Raw genomic sequence first — 20007 nt, 5'->3', positions numbered from 1 at the left:
CAATATATCCTTTGTACCCTTAAAAGACTATCTATTCGACAACATCAACTTTTGCCCCTGGCAGACATACTCTGGTCCTATTCCACCTATCCTTTTTGCACAATATATTACCCATCTCCCTGACAATAGTCACCAACAATAACTCCTGTGGACCAGTGCATTCTGCCTTGGAGATTGTCTCTGTGTTGACTGATGCAAAAGAGAGCTCTGGCATTGAGTTTGGCAGCTGAGAGCCTAATGGTCCTTCATTTTAATAGCTTCAAGGGCATCCACCCAACACTTCAAATGCTCAATAAGTGCTCATCAGAATGCTGAGCTGGTGCCCAATTTCTTGACACTCTGCACCTAGCACACAAAGACATCTTTCTTGGCTAGATCATGTCCTGTTCCAGAAAGTTCTGCAAACATTTCACAAGTGGCACATTTTTTTAGGCTGTGATCCATTGGAGAATTGCCCCCCCCCCCACTCGGTTCTCCCCCGAGTCAGCACTCCTGCTACTTTGTGCCCATTGCTTTGCTACTCTAGCCCGGAGTATGCTATTGAAATTAACAATGGAAATTAATAAGATTAATAAATTTATTTAATTAATTGTCAATACTACACTATCTAATAGATTCCTAAATGCAGTGATACGTATTATGCTATCTAGTTTTATGTTCAAACATTCTTCATTAATGCATGCTTTCCTTAAAGATTAACAAGCCAGTATGCTTCATAAATAAAAAAGCACAATAAGGCATGGTGAGGTTACTTTTTCTCTCAACTCAAAGACAGTGAAGTTGGCAATATGGAAATACAGAGAGCATGTATTTGAATTGACTGTGATCTCATTTAAATCAACATGACTACAAGATATGGCTAATGATAATATTTGTGTCAAATGGCTAGTAAACTTTTCATATCTGTGTTTATGTTAGGGTATAAACAGTTTTCTTTAAAAAAAAAAAAATCTTAATCAACATAATTCTAAATTCATTATGTACCTATAAATGAAAATTATACAAACCGCAGTCTTGAACTTCTGGTCTTTTTGCATATACTTTGTCTCTTTGGGATTGAGTGTAACTATGCTTGCTCTGAGCTGCATAAAAGATAAATTTTAAAAAATGGTATAAAATAGAAACTTCCATATAACTATAATTATTAAAAGATAGTATTTTAAAACATGTAAAGTTAAAACATAAATAAAATTCATAAACTATGATTTATTATGGGACTGAGTAGATTTGTTTCAGTATCTTCCATTTTTATTCGTACTCCTATGGTCCACCTAGGTCAATTATTTTCACTTAATTTAGGTGCGAGCGCGCACATGCGAGAGATATTTACTGTTTACACACAATGATACTTTGTAGTCTTTGTAGCTCATCTCAAATTGACTGCTGGGAACGCAGCTGACACCATACCCCACCTCTAGTTTACCCCACCATACCCCACCTCTAGTTTTGTAATGATACATACAATACAATTGTGTTGTCTTATTAATATATATTTGACAAAAGTGTACCAGAGTGTTCCTCCAGTGCATTATAGCCAAAAGTCTAGTTCACATTTCTAAATGATGTACTACAATACAAATTTACTGTTGTACAATCCAACGTACCCTTCAGCCTTCTACCAAGAAGGCATAAAATGCAATGAAATAACAGCAGACTTTCGATTTACCGGAATCAGTTTATCTGGGACACTTCAAAACTCCAAATTAAAAAAACCAACCAGAAATCATAAAATTCAAGTAATAACTAGAATAGGAATACACAGATGTTTTGCAAATTGTAAATAAGCGAAAAGCAGGGCGTTATAAAGTCATCATTGGGAAATTATCTTGCAATCCCCACCATCTTCACACCCGACGCAAAAAAAAAAGAGAGAGAGAGAGAAGAAATGTTTAGTTTGTTTTAGTGCGTCTCTTCAATTGTTCTGTTTGTCGCACCACAAAGAGAAAAATTGTTTCGCTATTTATGTCAGGGATAATGGAAAAATTTTTTTGTTCAGAAATAAGAAAATGATGGGTAAACACAAACGAGTTGTGCTTTCAATTAAACAAACTTGAAATTATTCAAATGTTTGAAAACGGTGCATCCGTTAAATCTCTAATGAACCATTATAATGTTGGTGACCAAACTATACGCGACATCGTAAAAAATAAAGGGAAGCATCGTATTGGACACGCGAATAGTGCATGGTAAGTTTTTTATCTTTCACCATATTTTTTACGTAGGTTGCTGAACATTATTAGGTATACTGTACTGTAGTAAGTCCCTGACTTGCACAACTTCGGGCTTGCGTTAATTTTTTTTTCACTCAATTTTTATTTTTTAGGATTGTAAAATTTAAAACAGAATAATAATGATAAGCAATCAATAAAGACAATCATGGCACACACAAATTGCACAAGCAGGATATGGAGTCACAAGCTTAAAAATAGGAATGATGAGAAGATTTTTAAAATTTATTTAGGTTTTTTTTTTTTATATGGCTGAAGATTTCAGTGAAGGGGACACACATTTCACCATAACGTAAAATCCCACAGAATTCCAGCTAATGGTATTATTGCAAATGTAATACGATCGAGTTTACTACCCATTTATAATGAATAGCAGTAACAGAAAAGTCCAATAACCTAGAATGTGCAAATTGTTTTATGGTAGTGACCTCCAGATATGTGTTTTAGTAAAATGTGAGCTCGCATGGGGTGATAATAGTGAGCTTGCCTTAACCCTGTGCAATTCTTTACATAAAATTTCATTTTGACTGTTATCAAGGTGCCAACTAAGAGATTATTGACAGCGGTACTATTAAATCTATCAAAAAAAAAAAAAGAAAGCGATCAATTCGGATCAGAAAATTAAAATAAGGATGTTTGAAAATGGTCAAACATGAACAAGTATCGCGCAGAATTTAGATTTGTCAGTGTTAACAGTGAACACAATAATAAAGGAAAAAGACAGAATACGAGAAGCAGTGAAGGGATTGGCACCAATGAAGTCAACTATAATAACCAGGGATATAAAATCCATATCAATTTTTACTGTACAATTTCTTCCTTTAATGCGTTCTTTTCATATGTGCCACTCCAACAACTTCACCACTGTCCCCAGATAAAGTTTTTAATTGAACTAATTAAAAATGTATAATTATTTTTCTATATACAGTCCATTCCAGTTATTTGGGACACATCGGGACTAGTGCATTTTGGCCCGATTAAGCGGCTACCCCAATTATCCAAAGTTTCACATAAATAGGTAAAAATACAATGGATCCCCGCTTTACATTTGAGATTTGATTCACTGTACAATCAAATCACGTTACGACGAACTCAACATAGTAAAGTACTGTTCCTTATACGATGTGCAGTAAGCGCCGGTCTTTGTGATCACGTTTGTGAATTGAATTTTAATTCTATTAAACAGCGATTCTAATTAGCGAAAATAGGAGGAATATTATCCACAGGCTATAAAAACAAAGATATATTAAGTACAAATTTACCCTTTATTACCTTACCAATTAAAATTAAATGATACGTGAAAATCGGAAGAATATACGTGATAATCAGAATAGTTAATACGTACTGTAATATGTACATACGAACTAGTTGACATCTCTGTTCACTGATATTTGTGGGTGGGGGTTAAAATTTACAACAGTAAAAAGATAAGCAACCTATAACAAAGAACACAGTACACACAAATTGCAAGTGAGAACGGAGTAACGAGTTACAGAGCTTTAAAAATAGGAATGAAGAGAAGATCAGAAAATTAAATTTTTTTATATGATTGAAGGTTTCATGGAAGTGTAAACACATTTCACCATAATAACCAACAGAATTCCAGCTGTCAGTATTATTGCAAATTCAGTAAGATCAAGTTTACTGATAGATTTCACTAACAGAAAAGCCCAATAAACTGGTGACTGCTAATTGTTTTTATTGTTTTATGGTTGTGACCTCCAGAATTCCAACCGAACCACGTGGTACCGTCTGAGACAATCGTAGGGTAATCTCCAGTGCTGCGGTCTCCTCCCCGGATTAAACGGCATGATGTCCCAATTAAGCGAAGTAAACCCTGGCTATTTTCTCGATTGGTTTCTGTTTTTTGACATTTGCCCTAAATAAACGGCTGCCCCAATTAACCGGTGGCCCAAATAACCGGAATCCACTGTATATATATCTAATACATAAAAAATATATATAACTATTTTCCTTCATTCTTCTGAGGATATTATGTGGTTTTTGTAATTTTGGCATATCACGGATATAGGAGCAATATTTTATTAGTCATTCTCTAGTTAGGTAAAACTTGACTTACGTAAAAAGTCCTGGAATGTATGTCGCGAACTTACTGTATTTTTGGATTAACTGGGAAATCAATTATCCGGGATTTTTATTTTGCCATCTATTCCGGAAAATCGAGAGTCTACTGTACGATGAATTTTATGCCTTCTTGGCATCAAAATTAAATGTATTTCACTTTTTAAATCTTGAACAGCCTACATAATAATATGCATGAATAAAACTACTATGCATTTTTGAAAAAAATGCACTGATGTTTACTCAGAAAAGGGTGTTTCTGAATCATTTTCTAATACTGATCTCAAAATTGACTTTCGTTTTTTTCCATCATGTCATGGTTCTTCAAAAAATTGAGAAAGAAATTGCTTTTTCATAAATGTTTAATTTTTAAGAATTTATACACAAAATTATAACAAAATGCTACCTTTACTAGACATTTATATTTAAATACATGTTAAAAACACTAAAAAGGTTTTATCACACATCATCAGTGTGATAAAATGTTAATGGATCAAATTTGTTTAATTTCCTTTTCTTACAGATCTTTATACTTTACAGTTCCTCTTCAGCATCTAGCAATAGACAGTCATCAATGTTGACATTCCACCTCCCCTGGTACCTCATTCCAATGTCTTTAATGTCCTGGTGAAACTTCTCACCCTGAAAGAATTCTTTGCAGAATTCTTCTGCAGACACACTGAACTCAATTCTATTTAGCTGATATGAAAGATACGAGATTTTAACAGCAAGATCCATCCAAAATGATACAGATTAAAGATTAGATGACAACTGATTAGAAATCAGTGCCGTATGAGAAACTTTCAGAAGGTCAACAGTAAAAGGAAATGTGAAGCAGCACTTAGACAGATGTGAGAACCAGAATTCTGGTGTGCAAAAACATCATCAGATAGAAAGTTGAGGCAACAGCAACATAGCATTTACAGACTGCACTAAAAACATTGTAGGAGCAGCAGGCACACAAACAAGGTGAAATGTTAGATCTACAATCATCAGTTATGTTGGAACTAGAAAAATTCTAGATAAGCCAAAGATTCATAATTAGAATTCATACTGTGCATTTGAAATGGGTTTTACTTTTTGCAGTAACTGATTCATAGCTCTAATGAGATTACTATTTATAGTAATTTACCATTCATAAAAACCTAGAAAACTGAGTTACTGCACTGCAGAGTTAACATTTCAAATGACATTTTTGACAAGTGATCTCAAAAGTTTTGGAATTGTTTGCTTGATGCAGTAGTCATAGCATCACAACATTTTCTGAGGAATTCACTTCACCGAAAAAGAGCTTTAGATCATCTAAGTGACTGAATATACTTCTGTTAGAGCTGACATTTGAAGTACTATTGGTATTAGAGGAATGAAAACTAGCAGAGTAAGTGCAAAATTTAGAGATGGGGACAATATCCACAATTCTTGGATCTTAGAAAGGCTTTTGATACTGTTGCACATGGAAGACTGCTACACAAATTGGAGCAGTCTGACATTGGAGGCAAATTGCTGCTATGGATAAAGGGGTGGTTGAGGGGGAGAAGACAGAGAGTGGTAATCAATGGACACTGCTCATCGTGGACTAATGTTATTAGTGGAGTCCCTCAGGGCTCAGTGTTGGGTCCATTATTGTTTTCTGTATTTATAAATGATATTGATGATGGTATATCAAGCTTAATGTCCAAGTTTGCAGATGATACAAAGGTTGGCAGGGTTGTCAAGGACACTACTGACACTATGCTGCTGCAACAGGATCTGGAAAGGTTGAGCAGATGGGCTGAGAGGTGGCAAATGAAGTTTAACATTGACAAATGTAAAGTACTACACATGGGAAACAGCAACCCCAGAGCAACGTATCAACTCTGTGGTACTACACTGACAGTGGTAGAGAATGAAAGGGACTTGGGGGTGGTTGTGCAGGCAGATATGAAGTTCTCTGAGCAGGGCAGACGGGCTGCAAGAGTAGCTCATGGAGTATTGTCAATGATATACAGGAATTTTTCCAGCAGGGATAAGGAGGTGATTATTCCATTGTATAAGGCAATGGTCAGGCCACACCTAGAGTACTGTATACAGGTCTGGAGGCCTCATTTCAAGAAAGATGTAGAGCTGCTGGAACGAGTACAGAGAAGGGCAACAAGATTAGTGAATGGAACAAAGGGGTGCTCTTACGAAGAAAGGCTTAAGTTTTGCAAATTACAGTGTCTGGAGACTAGGCACCAGCGAGGTGATCTGATAGAGGTGTATAAAGCCTTGAATGGTTTAAGCATGCTCAATGCTGATGGGATTCTTCCTCTAGCTCAGAAAAATCACCTGAGAGGGCATAAATTCAAATTGAGGAAAGACAGATGTAGGATAGATGTGCGGAAATTTGCCTTTAGCCAGCGGGTGGTTGGTTGGTGGAACAGACTTCCATCCCTTGTGGTGGAGGTTAAGTTTAAGGCTCAGCTGGACAGGTATTTTGAACGAACAGAGGGGTGAAGTGGAAGTGGGTTTTTTTTTTTTTTTTTTTGGCTGATGCTGCATAAGCTTGCTTTCTTGCATCAAATGCCTCTACTAATGCTAATGCTAATTCCATAGTTACAGTTCATACTGTTGCACATTATTATTAGCCATATGGTGCAAGGAAGCCTGAAGGGTATGCTGCACCAGCCAAAAAAAAAAAAAAAAAATTGAGTTAACCTGAGAAAGAAGTAGAAGGGAAGCACCAAGAAACAGAAGAATGATGATGGAAGACTACTGTACAAGTTGGAGGTATGGCATTAAAGGCAAGTTGCATCAGCTATGGAAAAAGGGATGGTTGAGTGGGAGAAGAAAGAGTGGTGTTCCCCCAGGGGTCTGTGTTGGACCCATTGCTATTTTCTGTATTTATCAATGATAAAGGTATATCAGGGTTAATGTCCAAGTTTGCAGATGACACAAAGGTTGGTAGGGTTGTTAATGACAGTATGCTACTGCAACAGGATCTGGAAAAGTTGAGCAGATGGGCTGAGAGGTGGCAACTGAAGTTTAACATATGGGTAGAAGTAGCCCCAGAATAACATATCAACTGTGTGGTACTCCACTCAGGGTAGTGGAGAATGAAAAAGACCTGGGGGTAATTGTGCAGTCAGATATGAAGTTTTCTGAGCAGTGCAAAAAGGCTGCAAGAGTAGCTCATGGGGGTCTTGTCAATGATATATAGGAATTTTGCTAACAAGGATAAGGATTGTCCCCTTGTATAAGGTAATGGTTAGGCCACACCTTGAGTACTGCATAGAGGTCTAGAGGCCTCATTTTAGGAAATGATGTAGAGCTGCTGGAACGAGTACATAGAACAGTAATGAGATCGGTGAGTGAGACAAAGGGTTGCTTACCAAGAAAGGCTTAGGTTCTGCAAATTGCAGTCTGGAGAAGAGACACCTGTGATTGAGGTGTATAAGGCCTTGAATGGTGTGAGCAAGCTGATGGGATTCCTCCTCTTGCTCAGATTCTTCACTCAAGGGGGCATAAATTAAAATTGAGGTTGGTTGGTTTGGTTTTTAATGGCGCATTGGCTTGAAATTGAGGAAAGACAACTGTAGAATAGATGTGCAGAAATTTGCCTTTAGCCAGTGGATGGCTGATTGCCAGAACGAACTTCTGTCACTGTGGAAATTCACAGCTTAAATAAATTCAAGGCTGAACTACACAAAGTTTTAGAGTGAATGGATGGGTGAAGGTTTTTTTTTTTTTTTTTTTAGCTGATGGCTTGCTGCTTTCTTACATCATGTGCCTCTAATGCTAATACAGGCTCTTCTAGATATGCTGCAATTGGCAGAAATGCAGATAAAACACACACAATGAAAGTATTCCTCTTCAGCATCTACTAGATGCTGAAGAGGAATCACCTCACATAGTAAGAGATCTCTGGTTCCAATTTACAGAGAATAAGGATATTCAAAGAAATAAGAATGAACACTAGGAAGGCAGATACTATGAGAGTGATTAACTGAAATTTATCTTAAATTTAAACTGGGTTATTTCCTAAAACAAAACTTTCCTAATATCAGTAGGGCTTAGGTGAAAGATCAATTAAAGAATATGTACATAGCTGTGAAATGAGGCCATGCAGTTATTGAATAGTTAGGCCTAACAATATAATGAAAGTAAACTGCTACAAAAACTACTGAAATTTGTTAAAATATAACAAGGTAAGGAACACCTTGCCACCAAATAGTGGGATTACATTTGTAACATTAAATACTCTTCAGATATTAATCAATATGCACACTAAAAATATTTACCATACAAACAGGGCACTAGCTACCCTAAAGAAGATGGTTTAATCATCAAACAGAACACTTTTTTTTTTTTTTTACTCACTTTAAGCAACCGTTCCATCACTGCTCCAAAGTAAGGGCTGATCTGAATGTTGGACATCTTTGACAGATTTTAATGTTTTCTATCTAGATAAACAACAGCCTTTTAAACAATCATCACCAAATATAATTTTTAACATTTAGACGATTGCCACTCAATTCTTCTTCCAAAATTTGATGCATACATTTTAACTTTCATATTTATTACAGTTACAGCAAAGGTATAAGATGCATCTGGACTTCAACACATACTAATTACTGATTTAGTGGAGCAGGAAGCAATTTTAAACAATAATCTAATGTCCCTTACCCTACATTTACTCATCCTTAATATTTTGATCAGACCTCATATGACAAAAGAGCCTTGACTGTGGAACTGATATTTTACTTATAATATATAATGATATCTTACTTATCTCACTTGCTGTGATTGCTTCAATACTGAACTATAAATGAACTTCCACGAACTATAAGATATGCGGCTAAAAGGAGCGAAATCATCTTTTAATTACTATGTTTAAGGATTGTACACCGACTAAGGGTTTCTTTTATCTTTAATTATAAATTTTAGTATCACTCAAAAACAGAATAAATTCTAATAATACTCACAGGATTAAATATGACATTCATCTCTAGCAATATTTGACCTTTTGCCCTTTTTCTTAACTTCTTATCTTTTAATGCATACCATCGCTTTTCTCCATTTTTGATCTGCCAAAAAATGAAATAAAAATCCACAATATAAAAATTAATTTTATTATAACAGAAGTTTTGAACTCAACTGAAAGTAAAATCTGTTTATATGTCAAGCTACCAAAAATTACTCAAAACAAGAAAATAATGAATACAATAAAAGAGGACTGCACTGATATGCTGCATTAAATATGAAATTAATGCTATATAAATAGTTTACAAAAATAATTCAGAGGCAATTTGTGTTCCAGAAGAACCAACAGCATAATTGAATGTAGTCACACCAACAGAGATAAAATTTTAATTTTAACAATGTAAATTCTTGGAAAGCTTTTGATTGTATAGTTAACTAAGTATGCTTTTTGATAAATTAATCAAAAAATATTGTTGGAAATCACATTCGAATATTCTTATTAGATAATACAATAGCACTGATACCTATAATCTCTACAAAGTCACAGCTGCTGATATTAAGCAAAAATGCAAACTTGTGCTGCCAGTTGGTCTAGCAAGTAGCATGCCTAAGAAATAAAGGTCATTAGTTTGAATTTCTTTTCCTGTACATTACAACAGGCATTACAACGTCCAATTTTTTAACTGGAAGGTGTGATATAATTTCTGCAATCATATCAGCTTAATAATTAAATACATAATACTGAACTACTAAGTACAGTAGGCTCTCGATTTTCCGGAATAGATGGTTAAAAAAAAAAAAAAACCCAGGATAATCGATTTCCCAGTTAATCCAAAAATACAGAAGTATCTGACATACGTAAGAGATATGTTCCAGGGCCTCTTACATAAGCTGACTTTTAGGTAATTTGGGAATGACTAATAACATATTGCTACTATATTATTATTGACAAATCTGAATTCGGTGTGATACTTGTTAACGTTTGAACATTTTCATACATCCTTATTATTTTAATTTCCTGATTCAAATCGATCGTTTTCCTTTTGTTGGTAGATTTAAAGAACTTCACAGGTTTAAGGCAAAAACTCACTATTATCATCCCACGGGCTCATTGCTAAAGCACATTTCTGGAGGTCACTACCATAAAAACAATAAAAATAATTTGCACTTTCCGGTTTATTGGTCTTTTCTGTTAGCACAATCTATAATAACAGGGTAGTAAACTATCTTATTGCATTTGCAATAATATCAATAGCTGGAATTCTGGGTTTTTTTTTACATTATTATGGCGAAATGTGTGTATTGGTCTGGTTCATTGGTCTTTTCTGTTAGCACAATCTATAATAACAGGGTAGTGAACTCTATCTTATTCGATTTGCAATAATATCAATAGCTGGAATTCTGGGGGTTTTTACATTATTATGGTGAAATGTGTCCCCCCCCACTGAAATTTCAGTCATAAAAAAATAAGAATCTTCTCTATTTTTCCTATTTTTTTGCTTGTTACTCCGAATCTCACTTGTGCAATTTGTGCGTTCCGTGATCATCGTTATTGATTGCTTATTATTTTTTGTTTTAAATTTTACAATCCAAAAAAAAAAAAAAAAAATGGGTGAAAAAAAATTTACATAAGTCCAAAGTTGCATAAGTGAGAACTTACTGTGTCAAAAATTGTTCAGCAATCTAGTAAAAAGTATGGCAATAGATAAAAAAAAATAAAATTTAATAAGCACTATTTGCGTGTCCAATAACTATACTTCCCTTTAATTTTTATGATGTCCATTTTAAATCAAATAGCTTCCATTTATTTTTTATAATGTTGTATATGGTTTGGTCACCAACATTATGTTCTTTAAAGATTCAAAGGATACCATTTTCAAACTTTTGAATAATTTCAAGTTTTTGTTTAACTGAAAGTGCAACTATTGTGTTTACCCATCATTTTGGTGATTTCTAGACAAAAAAAAATATATTTACTATTAAAAAAGTTGACATCCCTGACATAAATAACAAAACTTGTCTTTTTGCAGTGCAACAGAACACAAGAATTGATGCAACGCACTAAAGCAAACAACTTTTTTTTCTTTTTATTTATTTTTTTGAGTGGCAGGTGTGAAGACAGCAGGGGTTTCAAGATAATAGGTACATTATATCCCAATGATGAATTATAACGCCACTTCTTGTCGTTTATTTATGACTTGCAAAACATCTGCTTATACCTATTCTAGTTATTACTTGAATTTTATGATTTCTGGTTGATTTTTTTTATATGGAGTCTTGAACTGTCTTGGTTAATCCAATCCCAGTAAATCGAGACTCTACTGTATTATAAAATGAGTTACTACTGAATGACTTGCAAAATGAATGTACAGTCTAGGAAATATATGGAATAGAAAGAAATTGGTGTTTAAAAATAATAGTAGTAGTAATGGTGGTGGTGGTATGTGATGCAAGAAAGCAAGTGTATGAGCTTATGCAGCATCAGCCAAAAAAAAAAAAAAATTACAAAACAATCCCCTCTAAATATTTGTCCTTAAATTTATTTAACCTATCAACTTCCACGACAGATGGAAGTTTTGTTCCAGCAATTAACCACCCGCTGGCTAAAAGCAAATTTCCGCACATCTATTCTACATCTGTCCTATCTCAATTTCAATTTATGTCCCCTTAGGTTCGTAATCTAAACAAGTGGAAGAATCCCATTAGAATTCAGCGTGCTCAACCCATTCAAGGCCTTATACACCTCAATCAGATCACCTCGCAGGTGCCTAGTCTCCAGCCACTGCAATTTGCAGAACTTATGCCTCTCCTGGTAAGAGGATCCCCTTCATTCCCCTCACCAATCTTGTTGCCCTTCTCTGTACACGCTCAAGCAAATCTACATCCTTCCTAAAATCAGGCCTGCAGACCTGCATGCAGTACTCAAGGCGTGGCCTGACCTTGCCTTATACAGAGGGACAATCACCTCCTTTTCCCTGCAAGAAAAATTCCTGTATATCATTGACAACACCCCATGACCTGCCCTGGCAGTATTGCACAGAAAACTTCATATCTGACTGCACAATTACTCCCAGGTCTTTTTCGTTTTCTACCACCTTAGGTGTATTACCACACAGTTGGTACGTTTCTCCGGGGTTACTTCTACCCATATGCAGTACTTTGCATTTTTCAATGTTAGACTTCAGTTGCCACTTCTCAGTCAATCTGCCCAAATTTTCTAGATCCTGTTGCAGTAATTCTAGATCCTGTTGCACACTGCCATTACTGTCATTAACAACCCTGCCAACCTTTGTATGATCTGCACACTTCGATACTAAGCCTGATATACCTTCATCAATATCATTGATAAATATACAAAACAACAGTGGACCCAACACTGAACCCTGTGGGACTCCACTAACAACATTAGCATTAGCATTAGTAGAGGCATTTGATGCAAGAAGTCCATGAAGTCCATGAATTAGTCCATGAAGAGCAGCACCCAATGATTACCACCCTCTGTCTTCTCCCACTCAATCATCCTTTTATCCATTGTAGCAACTTACCCTTAATACCATTCTGGTCCAATTTGTACAGTAGTCTTCCATGCACAACAGTGTCAAACGTTTTCCTGAAATCCAAGTATATGATATCAAAATTATTTTTTGCATCCAGTTTCTTTGTAACCATATCATAATAACCAATCAAATTTGTGAGACAAGACTTTCCCCTTTAACAAACCCATGTTGTGTCTGAATTATTGATGCAGTCTTGTCTAGATGATCCTGCAATGCATCTTTAACCAGTGACTCCATTATTTTACCTGGAACAGAAGTTTAACTGGTCTGTAATTACTCGTGTCACCCTTTGTGAATTAGGGACACATTTGCACATCTCCAGTCTGTGGGGATCTCCTCCGAGTCAAAGGATGCTCTCATAATTATGGCTAAGGGTATGCTTACTTCCTTTGCCATCTCCTTTAATATAACTGGATAGATTCCATCCAGCCGTAGATTTATCCGTAGATTCGCCCATCCATCCATCCGTAGATTTACCATTCATAACTTGCCGCCATTATACGACACAATGTTATATCCCGAACTAGATAGCTTAAGCTTAGTACAGTACAGTATATAATATAATATTGTCAATTAATCAGTAAAATTATTAATTTTGTTAAACTTCATTGTCAATTAAATTGTACTTTTAACTAAATACATATAAAGACTTAGATTACAAATGTAACATAATTAATTAATAGATAACTTGATAAGGAAGTTATATAAATGGAACTCTTAGATAATACTTGATACTGAAAAATATATATATAGCGTTATAACTGTGTTGGGATACAATTTAAGGTTATGATTTGGTACTGAAATTAATTTTATTGAAATTAAATCAAAATCATGACTCAGACCAGAGCAGCAAAGCAAAAGGCTCAAGCTAATGGGAGTGCCTTTTAAAATGCACTGCTTGCATGATGCTTGTGGAGCAATCGGGTACGGGACATGATATTGCCGTGAGGGATGTCTTTGTGTGTGTGCGCGATGCAAGTAGCGTAACGAAATCAGGTGACAACTCAGCATTGTTAGTGGCCTATATGAGAACTTGAAGGACAGAGTGGATGCCCTCGAAGGAACTAAATTAAGGGGTCCATCAAGCTCTCAGCTGCCCACATCAACACCAGAGCTTGCACTTGGTCATCACGCAACACAGCGGCAACCCCCAAGGCAGAATACGCTGGTCCCACATGAACTAGTAGTTGTTGGTAACTTTATTGTCAGGAAAATGGGGAACATGCTTTGTAAAAAGGATAGGTGGAACAGGACCAGGGTATGTCTCCCAGGGGCAAAGGTTGATGACGTTGTAGAGCAAATATCTTTTAAGGGCACAAAAGGTGATATAGTTGTACACGTTGGCATTAATGATATTAAGAGTAGAAGACAGGCAAAATTACTTAACAAGTACAGGTCACTGTTGAAAAAAAAAAGCCGTGAATTAGGGTTGAATTTGAAAGTGTCTTCAATTCTGCCCAGACATGATAGGAGGGAGTATATGGTGAGAGCCTTGTCGATCAATTCGGCCTGGAAAGATTGTGCAAGGCTCAAAGGGTAGAATTTTTTTCAGCCTGGTCTGTAATTGTTAACAGGAGAGACTGCTTCTACAGGGATGGGATACACTTAAATAAAAAGGGTGCAAGAATATTTGCTGATGCTATCGAGGCAGTGTTAGGCAGGTAGGAAAACTGCTAGCTTGGGGGAGAAACAAGGACTAATAGATTAACAGTAGTCACTGGCACAGGTGAAAGTGATTCTTGCACTGCTTCTATTGGAATGAGCAGAAGCCTGGAAAATAAGATGCAGGATATTTCAGAGACTGATGGGAGTCATTGTGGTACAAGTAAACACATGGGTTGCATGAGGGTAGCTAAGAATAGGAACAGGTGCATGTAAACTTGCATGTACACCAATGCTAGGAGTTTCGTAAATAAATTTGATGAATTTGAGGTATTGCTCAAAACATCAAAGGCTGTTATTGTTGGGATAACAGAGACGTGGAGTCACACAGAGATAAGGAATGCAGAACTGGAATTTGGGGAGTACAATGTGTACAGAAAGGATAGATAGGATAGGAAGGGATGAGGGGTTATGCTATAAGTTAAGAAACACATAAGATCCAAGGAAGTGAAGGCATTCGACATCGCTGGACAGTGCAGTGTCAAGTCAGTTTGGTGTGACATAAGCATTGGGAGATCAAAATTGAGAGTAGGAGTGTGCTATAGGCCTAATGACTCTGATGAGTATAATAAGAAACCGTACAGGGAAATAGTGGGCCAGTAAATCAGAGTCTTATAATAGGGGATTTTAATTTTCCAGATATTGACTGGAATTTGTGGGTTGGTCACTCACACATTAGCAAGGCTTTTGTGGAGTTATTGGATGATTGTTTTCTACATCAGCATGTTCGGGAGGCAACTAGAGGGAGTAATACTCTTGATTTGATTATCAGTAGTGATTCTTCATGCATTAAGAATCTGCAGATAAAGGAACCACTAGGTGGCAGTGATCACAGTGTGCTGAAGTGGGATTTACTCAAAGAGGTAAGTACCATTAGGGGTAAAGGGAAGGGTTATTGCTTCCGTAAAGGCGACTACGATGGACTGAGACAGTATTTAAATTCTATACAGTGGGACCAACTGATGATGTTGCCAACAGCAAATACAAAATGGGAAGCATTCAAAGAACTTATCTTGGAAGCTACTAGGCTTTACATACCAACTAAGAAATATTGTTCAAGGTTTAGGCCTAAAATGGATGTCAGATGAACTGATGAGGCATATGGCAGAGAAGAAACATGCATGGGATACATACAAATTAACACATCACACAGAAGCCTATGATAGATACAAGTTGATCTGTAACCAAGTTACGAAGGAGGTTAGGCAGGCGAAGGCAGATTACGAGAAATCTTTGGCAAGGGATGCAAAGAAAAACAGCAAAGAGTTCTTTACTTATGTAAACTCTAGAAGGAAGGGGATGAATCAGATTGGTCCACTTGATATCGATGGGACAACTGTTGATTATCCTGCTCAGGTAGCTAACAAACTAAATGAATATTTTGCATCGACATTCACACATGAGGAGTTATTTAGCGAGGGGAAAGCCAGAGGTGTATTCAACTCTAGCAGTAAGCTAGAGAATCTTGTAATAAATGAGAGTAAAGTGAAGGAGAAATTGTTGAAGATAAACACAAGAAAGGCACCCGGGGTGGATGGGATCTATCCAGTTATATTAAAGGAGGCAGCAACGGAAGTAAGCAAACCCTTAGCCATAATTATGAGAGCTTCCTTGGACTCAGGGGAGGTACCCACAGACTGGGGATGTGCAAATGTCACCCCAATTCACAAAGGAGGATCAAAGGCTGACACAAGCAATTATAGACCCGTGAGTTTAACTTCTGTTCTGGGAAAATTAATGGAGGCACTGGTTAAAGAAGCACTGTAGGATCATCTAGACAAGACTTCAGTTATACCACTGACACAGCATGGTTTTCTTAAGGAAAGTCTTGCCTGACCAATTTGATTGGATACTAAGATACAGTCACAAAAGAACTGGATGCAGGGAATAACTTTGATATTATATACTTGGATCTTAGAAAGGCTTTTGATACTGCTGCACATGTAACACTGCTGCACAAATTGGAGCAGTGTGGCATTGGAAGCAAATTGCTGCTATGGATAAAGGGGGGGTTGAGGAGGAGAAGACAGAGTGGTAATCAATGGACACTGCTCATCATGGACTAATGTTATTAGTGGAGTCACTCAGGGTTCAGTGTTGGGTCTATTATTGTTTTCTGTATTTATATAAATAATATTGATGATGGTATATCAAGCTTAATGTCCAAGTTTGCAGATGATATAAAGGTTGGCAGGGCAACCTTTGTATCGTCTATGCTGTCCTATGCTGCTGCAACAGGATCTGGAAAGGTTGAGAAGATGGGCTGAGAGGTAGCAAATGAAGTTTAACACCAGGGGCTCACATGGGTTTGGCACACCAAGGGTTCTGAGCTGGATATCATCATTCTTCTCTTTCTTGGTGATTTCCTTCTCTCTCTCTCTCTCTCTCTCTCTCTCTCTCTCTCTCTCTCTCTCTCTCTCTCTCTCGGTAACTCGGAATTTTTTTTTTTTTTTTTTTTCCTGGTGCAGCAAAAGCCTCAGGCTTGCACCATATGGCTGATAATGATAATTGACAAATGTAAAGTACTACGTATGGAAAACAGCAACCCCAGAGCAACGTATCAACTCTGTGGTACTACACTGACAGTGGTAGAGAATGAAAAGGACCTGGGGGTAATTGTGCAGGCAGATATGAAGTTCTCTGAGCAGTGCAGACGAGCTGCAAGAGTAGCTCATGGTGTCTTGTCAATGATATACAGGAATTTCTCTAGCAGGGATAAGGAGGTGATTATTCCCTTGTATATGGCAATGGTCAGACCACACCTTGAGTACTGTATACAGGTCTGGAGGCCTCATTTCAAGAAGAATGTAGAGCTGCTGGAACAAGTACAGAGAAGGGCAACAAGATTAGCGAATGGAACAAAGGGTTGCTCTTATGAAGAAAGACTTAAGTTTTGCAAATTACAGTGTCTGGAGACTAGGCAACGGAGAGATGATCTGATAGAGGTGTATAAAGCCTTGAATGGTGTGAGCATGCTCAATGCTGATGGGATTCTTCCTCTTGCTCAGAATAATCACCTAAGAGGGGAATAAATTCAAATTGAGGAAAGACAGATGTAGGATAGGTGTGCAGAAATTTCCCTTTAGCCAGCAGGTAGTTGGTTGGTGGAACAGACTTCCATCCCTTGTTGTGGAAGTTGATAGCCTATATAAATTTAAGGCTCAGCTGGACAGGTATTTCAAATAAATGGAGGGATGAAGTGGAAGCGGGGTTTTTTTTCTTTTTTTTTTTTGGCTGATGCTGCATAAGCTTGCTTTCTTGTATCAAATGCCTCTACTAATGCTAACTCCAGGTGCCTTTCTTACATTTAACTTCAACAATTTCTCCTCCACTTTGTTCTCAGATATTACAAAATCATTAAGCACCCTGTTACAATTTGATAAACTTGTGGCATTTTCAAACCTTAATAACTCCTTGTGTGTGAATGTAAATGCAAAATACTCATTCAGTTTGTTTGCTATCTGAGCAGGATCGTCAACAGTCAAACCATCGATATCAAGTGGATCAATCAGATTCATCCTTTTAGAGTTTATATAAGTGAAGAAATCCTTGCTGTTTTTCTTAGCATCGTTTGCCAAAGATTTCTCGTAATCTGCCTTCGCCTGCCTAACCTGCTTTGTGACTTGATTACAGGCTAGCTTATATCTAACCCCAGGGTCTCACATCTGGTGCATATGGGCTTGGCACACCCAGGGTCCTGAGCTAGATATCATCATTCTTCTCTTTCTCGGTGATTCCCTTCTACTTCTCTCTCTCTCAGGTTAATTCAGAATTTTTTTTTTTTTTTTGGCTGGTGCACCATATAGGTAATAATAATCTGTCATAGGCTTCTGTGTCACCTGATGATTTATATGTATCCTGTACATTTTACTTCTCTGCCAAGAGTCTCATTAGTTCATCTGACTATCCATTTAGGCCTAAACCTTGAAAAATATCTTAATAGGTATGAAACATTTCGTAGCTTCCACTATTAATTCCTTGAATGCTTCCCACTTAAAATTTGCTGTTCGTAACATCATCAGTTGGTCCCACTGTACTGAATTTAAAAACTGTCTGAGACCACTGTAGTCACCTTTAAGGAAGCAAAAATCGCTTCCTTTACCCCTGATGGTAATTATATCTAAGTAAATCCCACATCAGTAAACTGCAATCTCTGCAACCTAATGTTTCCTTTATCTGCAAATTCTTAATACACAAATGATCATTGCTGATAACCAGATCAAGAGTATTACTCTCTCTGGTTGCCCCTCGAACACGTTGCTGTAGAAAACAATCCTCCAATAAATCCACAAAAGTTTTGCTAGCATCCTAATTGTTATTTGGTTTTTAGGAGCATTAGCAACTAAGGCCATACTGCTCCGGGATATGCGGTGGTCATTCCCTGACCTTTACGCATCCTCCGTATTTGGTGGTGACAGGCTCGAACCCCGTTCTAATCAAGAAGTGTGTGCTATGCACTGCTGCTCCTTCCCACCTGGCTACTGAGGCACCTGCTAACATCCTAGTGACTAACCCACAAGTTCCAGTCAATATCTGGAAATTTAAAATCCCCCGTTACAAGACACTGATTTACGGGCCCACTATTTCTCTGCACAATTGTTTGTTGTATTCATCTGAGCCATTCGGTCTATAACACACTCCTACTCTCATTTTTCCTTTCCCAGTGCATATGTCAACACCAAACTGACTTAACATTGTGCTGTCCACCCATGTCAACTGGTGTGTTTCTTAACTAACAGCATAACCCCCTCCTCCATTCCTACCCTGTATTATTTCTGTACACATTGTAGTCCCAAAATTCTTAATTCTGACCTGCTTATATCTGTGACACAATGTCTCTAATAACCCAACAATATCTGCCTTTGATGCCTTGATCTGCATTTCAAATTCATCAAATTTATTTACTATACTTCTAGCATTAGTGTACATGCAAGTAAAAATGCACCTGTTCTTACTCTTAGCTAGCATAATGCAGCCCATGTATTTACATGTTCCATGATGACACTCAGCAGCTCTTGAAATCCCCAGCAACTTGCTCTCTGGGCTGCTGCTCATTACAATAAAAGCAGTGCAAGAATCGCTTTCGCCTCTGCCTGCGGCTACTGTTAATCTTTTAGTCTGTGAATTCCCCCCCCCAGCTAGCAGTTTTCCAACCCACCTAACACTGCCTTGATAGCATCAGCAAATATTCTTGCACCCTTTTTATTCATGTGTATCCAATCCCTTTAGATGCAGTCTCTCCTGTTAGCAAGCACAGACCACAATGAAAAAAATTCTACCCCATGAGCTTTGCACAATATCTCCAGGACCGAATTGATTGAAAAGGCTCTCATCATATACTCCCTCCTATTGTGTCTGGGCAGAATTGCAAACACTTTCAAATTCAACCCCAGCCTGCAACTTTTTTTCAATGTTAACCTGTACTTGTTAATTAAATCTGCATATCTCTTACTCTTAAGGTCATTAGTGCCAAGCATATGCAACATATCACTTTTTGTGCCATTAAAAGATGATATCTGCTCTACAATATCATTAAC

General features: G+C 37.0%; 1 protein-coding gene across 8 annotated transcripts in view; it reads right to left on the bottom strand.

Moving 5' to 3' along the window:
- Mctp (multiple C2 domain and transmembrane region protein) overlaps positions 1-20007 on the bottom strand; it is a 690267-nt gene that overhangs the window by 166449 nt on the left and 503811 nt on the right. For all 8 annotated transcript variants that reach the window (XM_090373448.1, XM_090373456.1, XM_090373439.1 and 5 more), the window contains 2 exons: positions 9254-9355; positions 1008-1082 (listed from right to left, as the gene is read on the bottom strand). In XM_090373448.1, the coding sequence (XP_090229574.1) occupies positions 1008-1082; positions 9254-9355 (177 nt within the window). The remainder of the gene's footprint in view (positions 1-1007; positions 1083-9253; positions 9356-20007) is intronic.

Source organism: Mastigoproctus giganteus, chromosome 1 (assembly GCF_048544385.1).
Source record: "Mastigoproctus giganteus isolate SK-2022 chromosome 1, ASM4854438v1, whole genome shotgun sequence".
Taxonomy (NCBI): domain Eukaryota; kingdom Metazoa; phylum Arthropoda; class Arachnida; order Uropygi; family Thelyphonidae; genus Mastigoproctus; species Mastigoproctus giganteus.
Note: the sequence above shows the minus strand (reverse complement) of the source record. Positions and strands in the feature narration are given on the sequence as shown.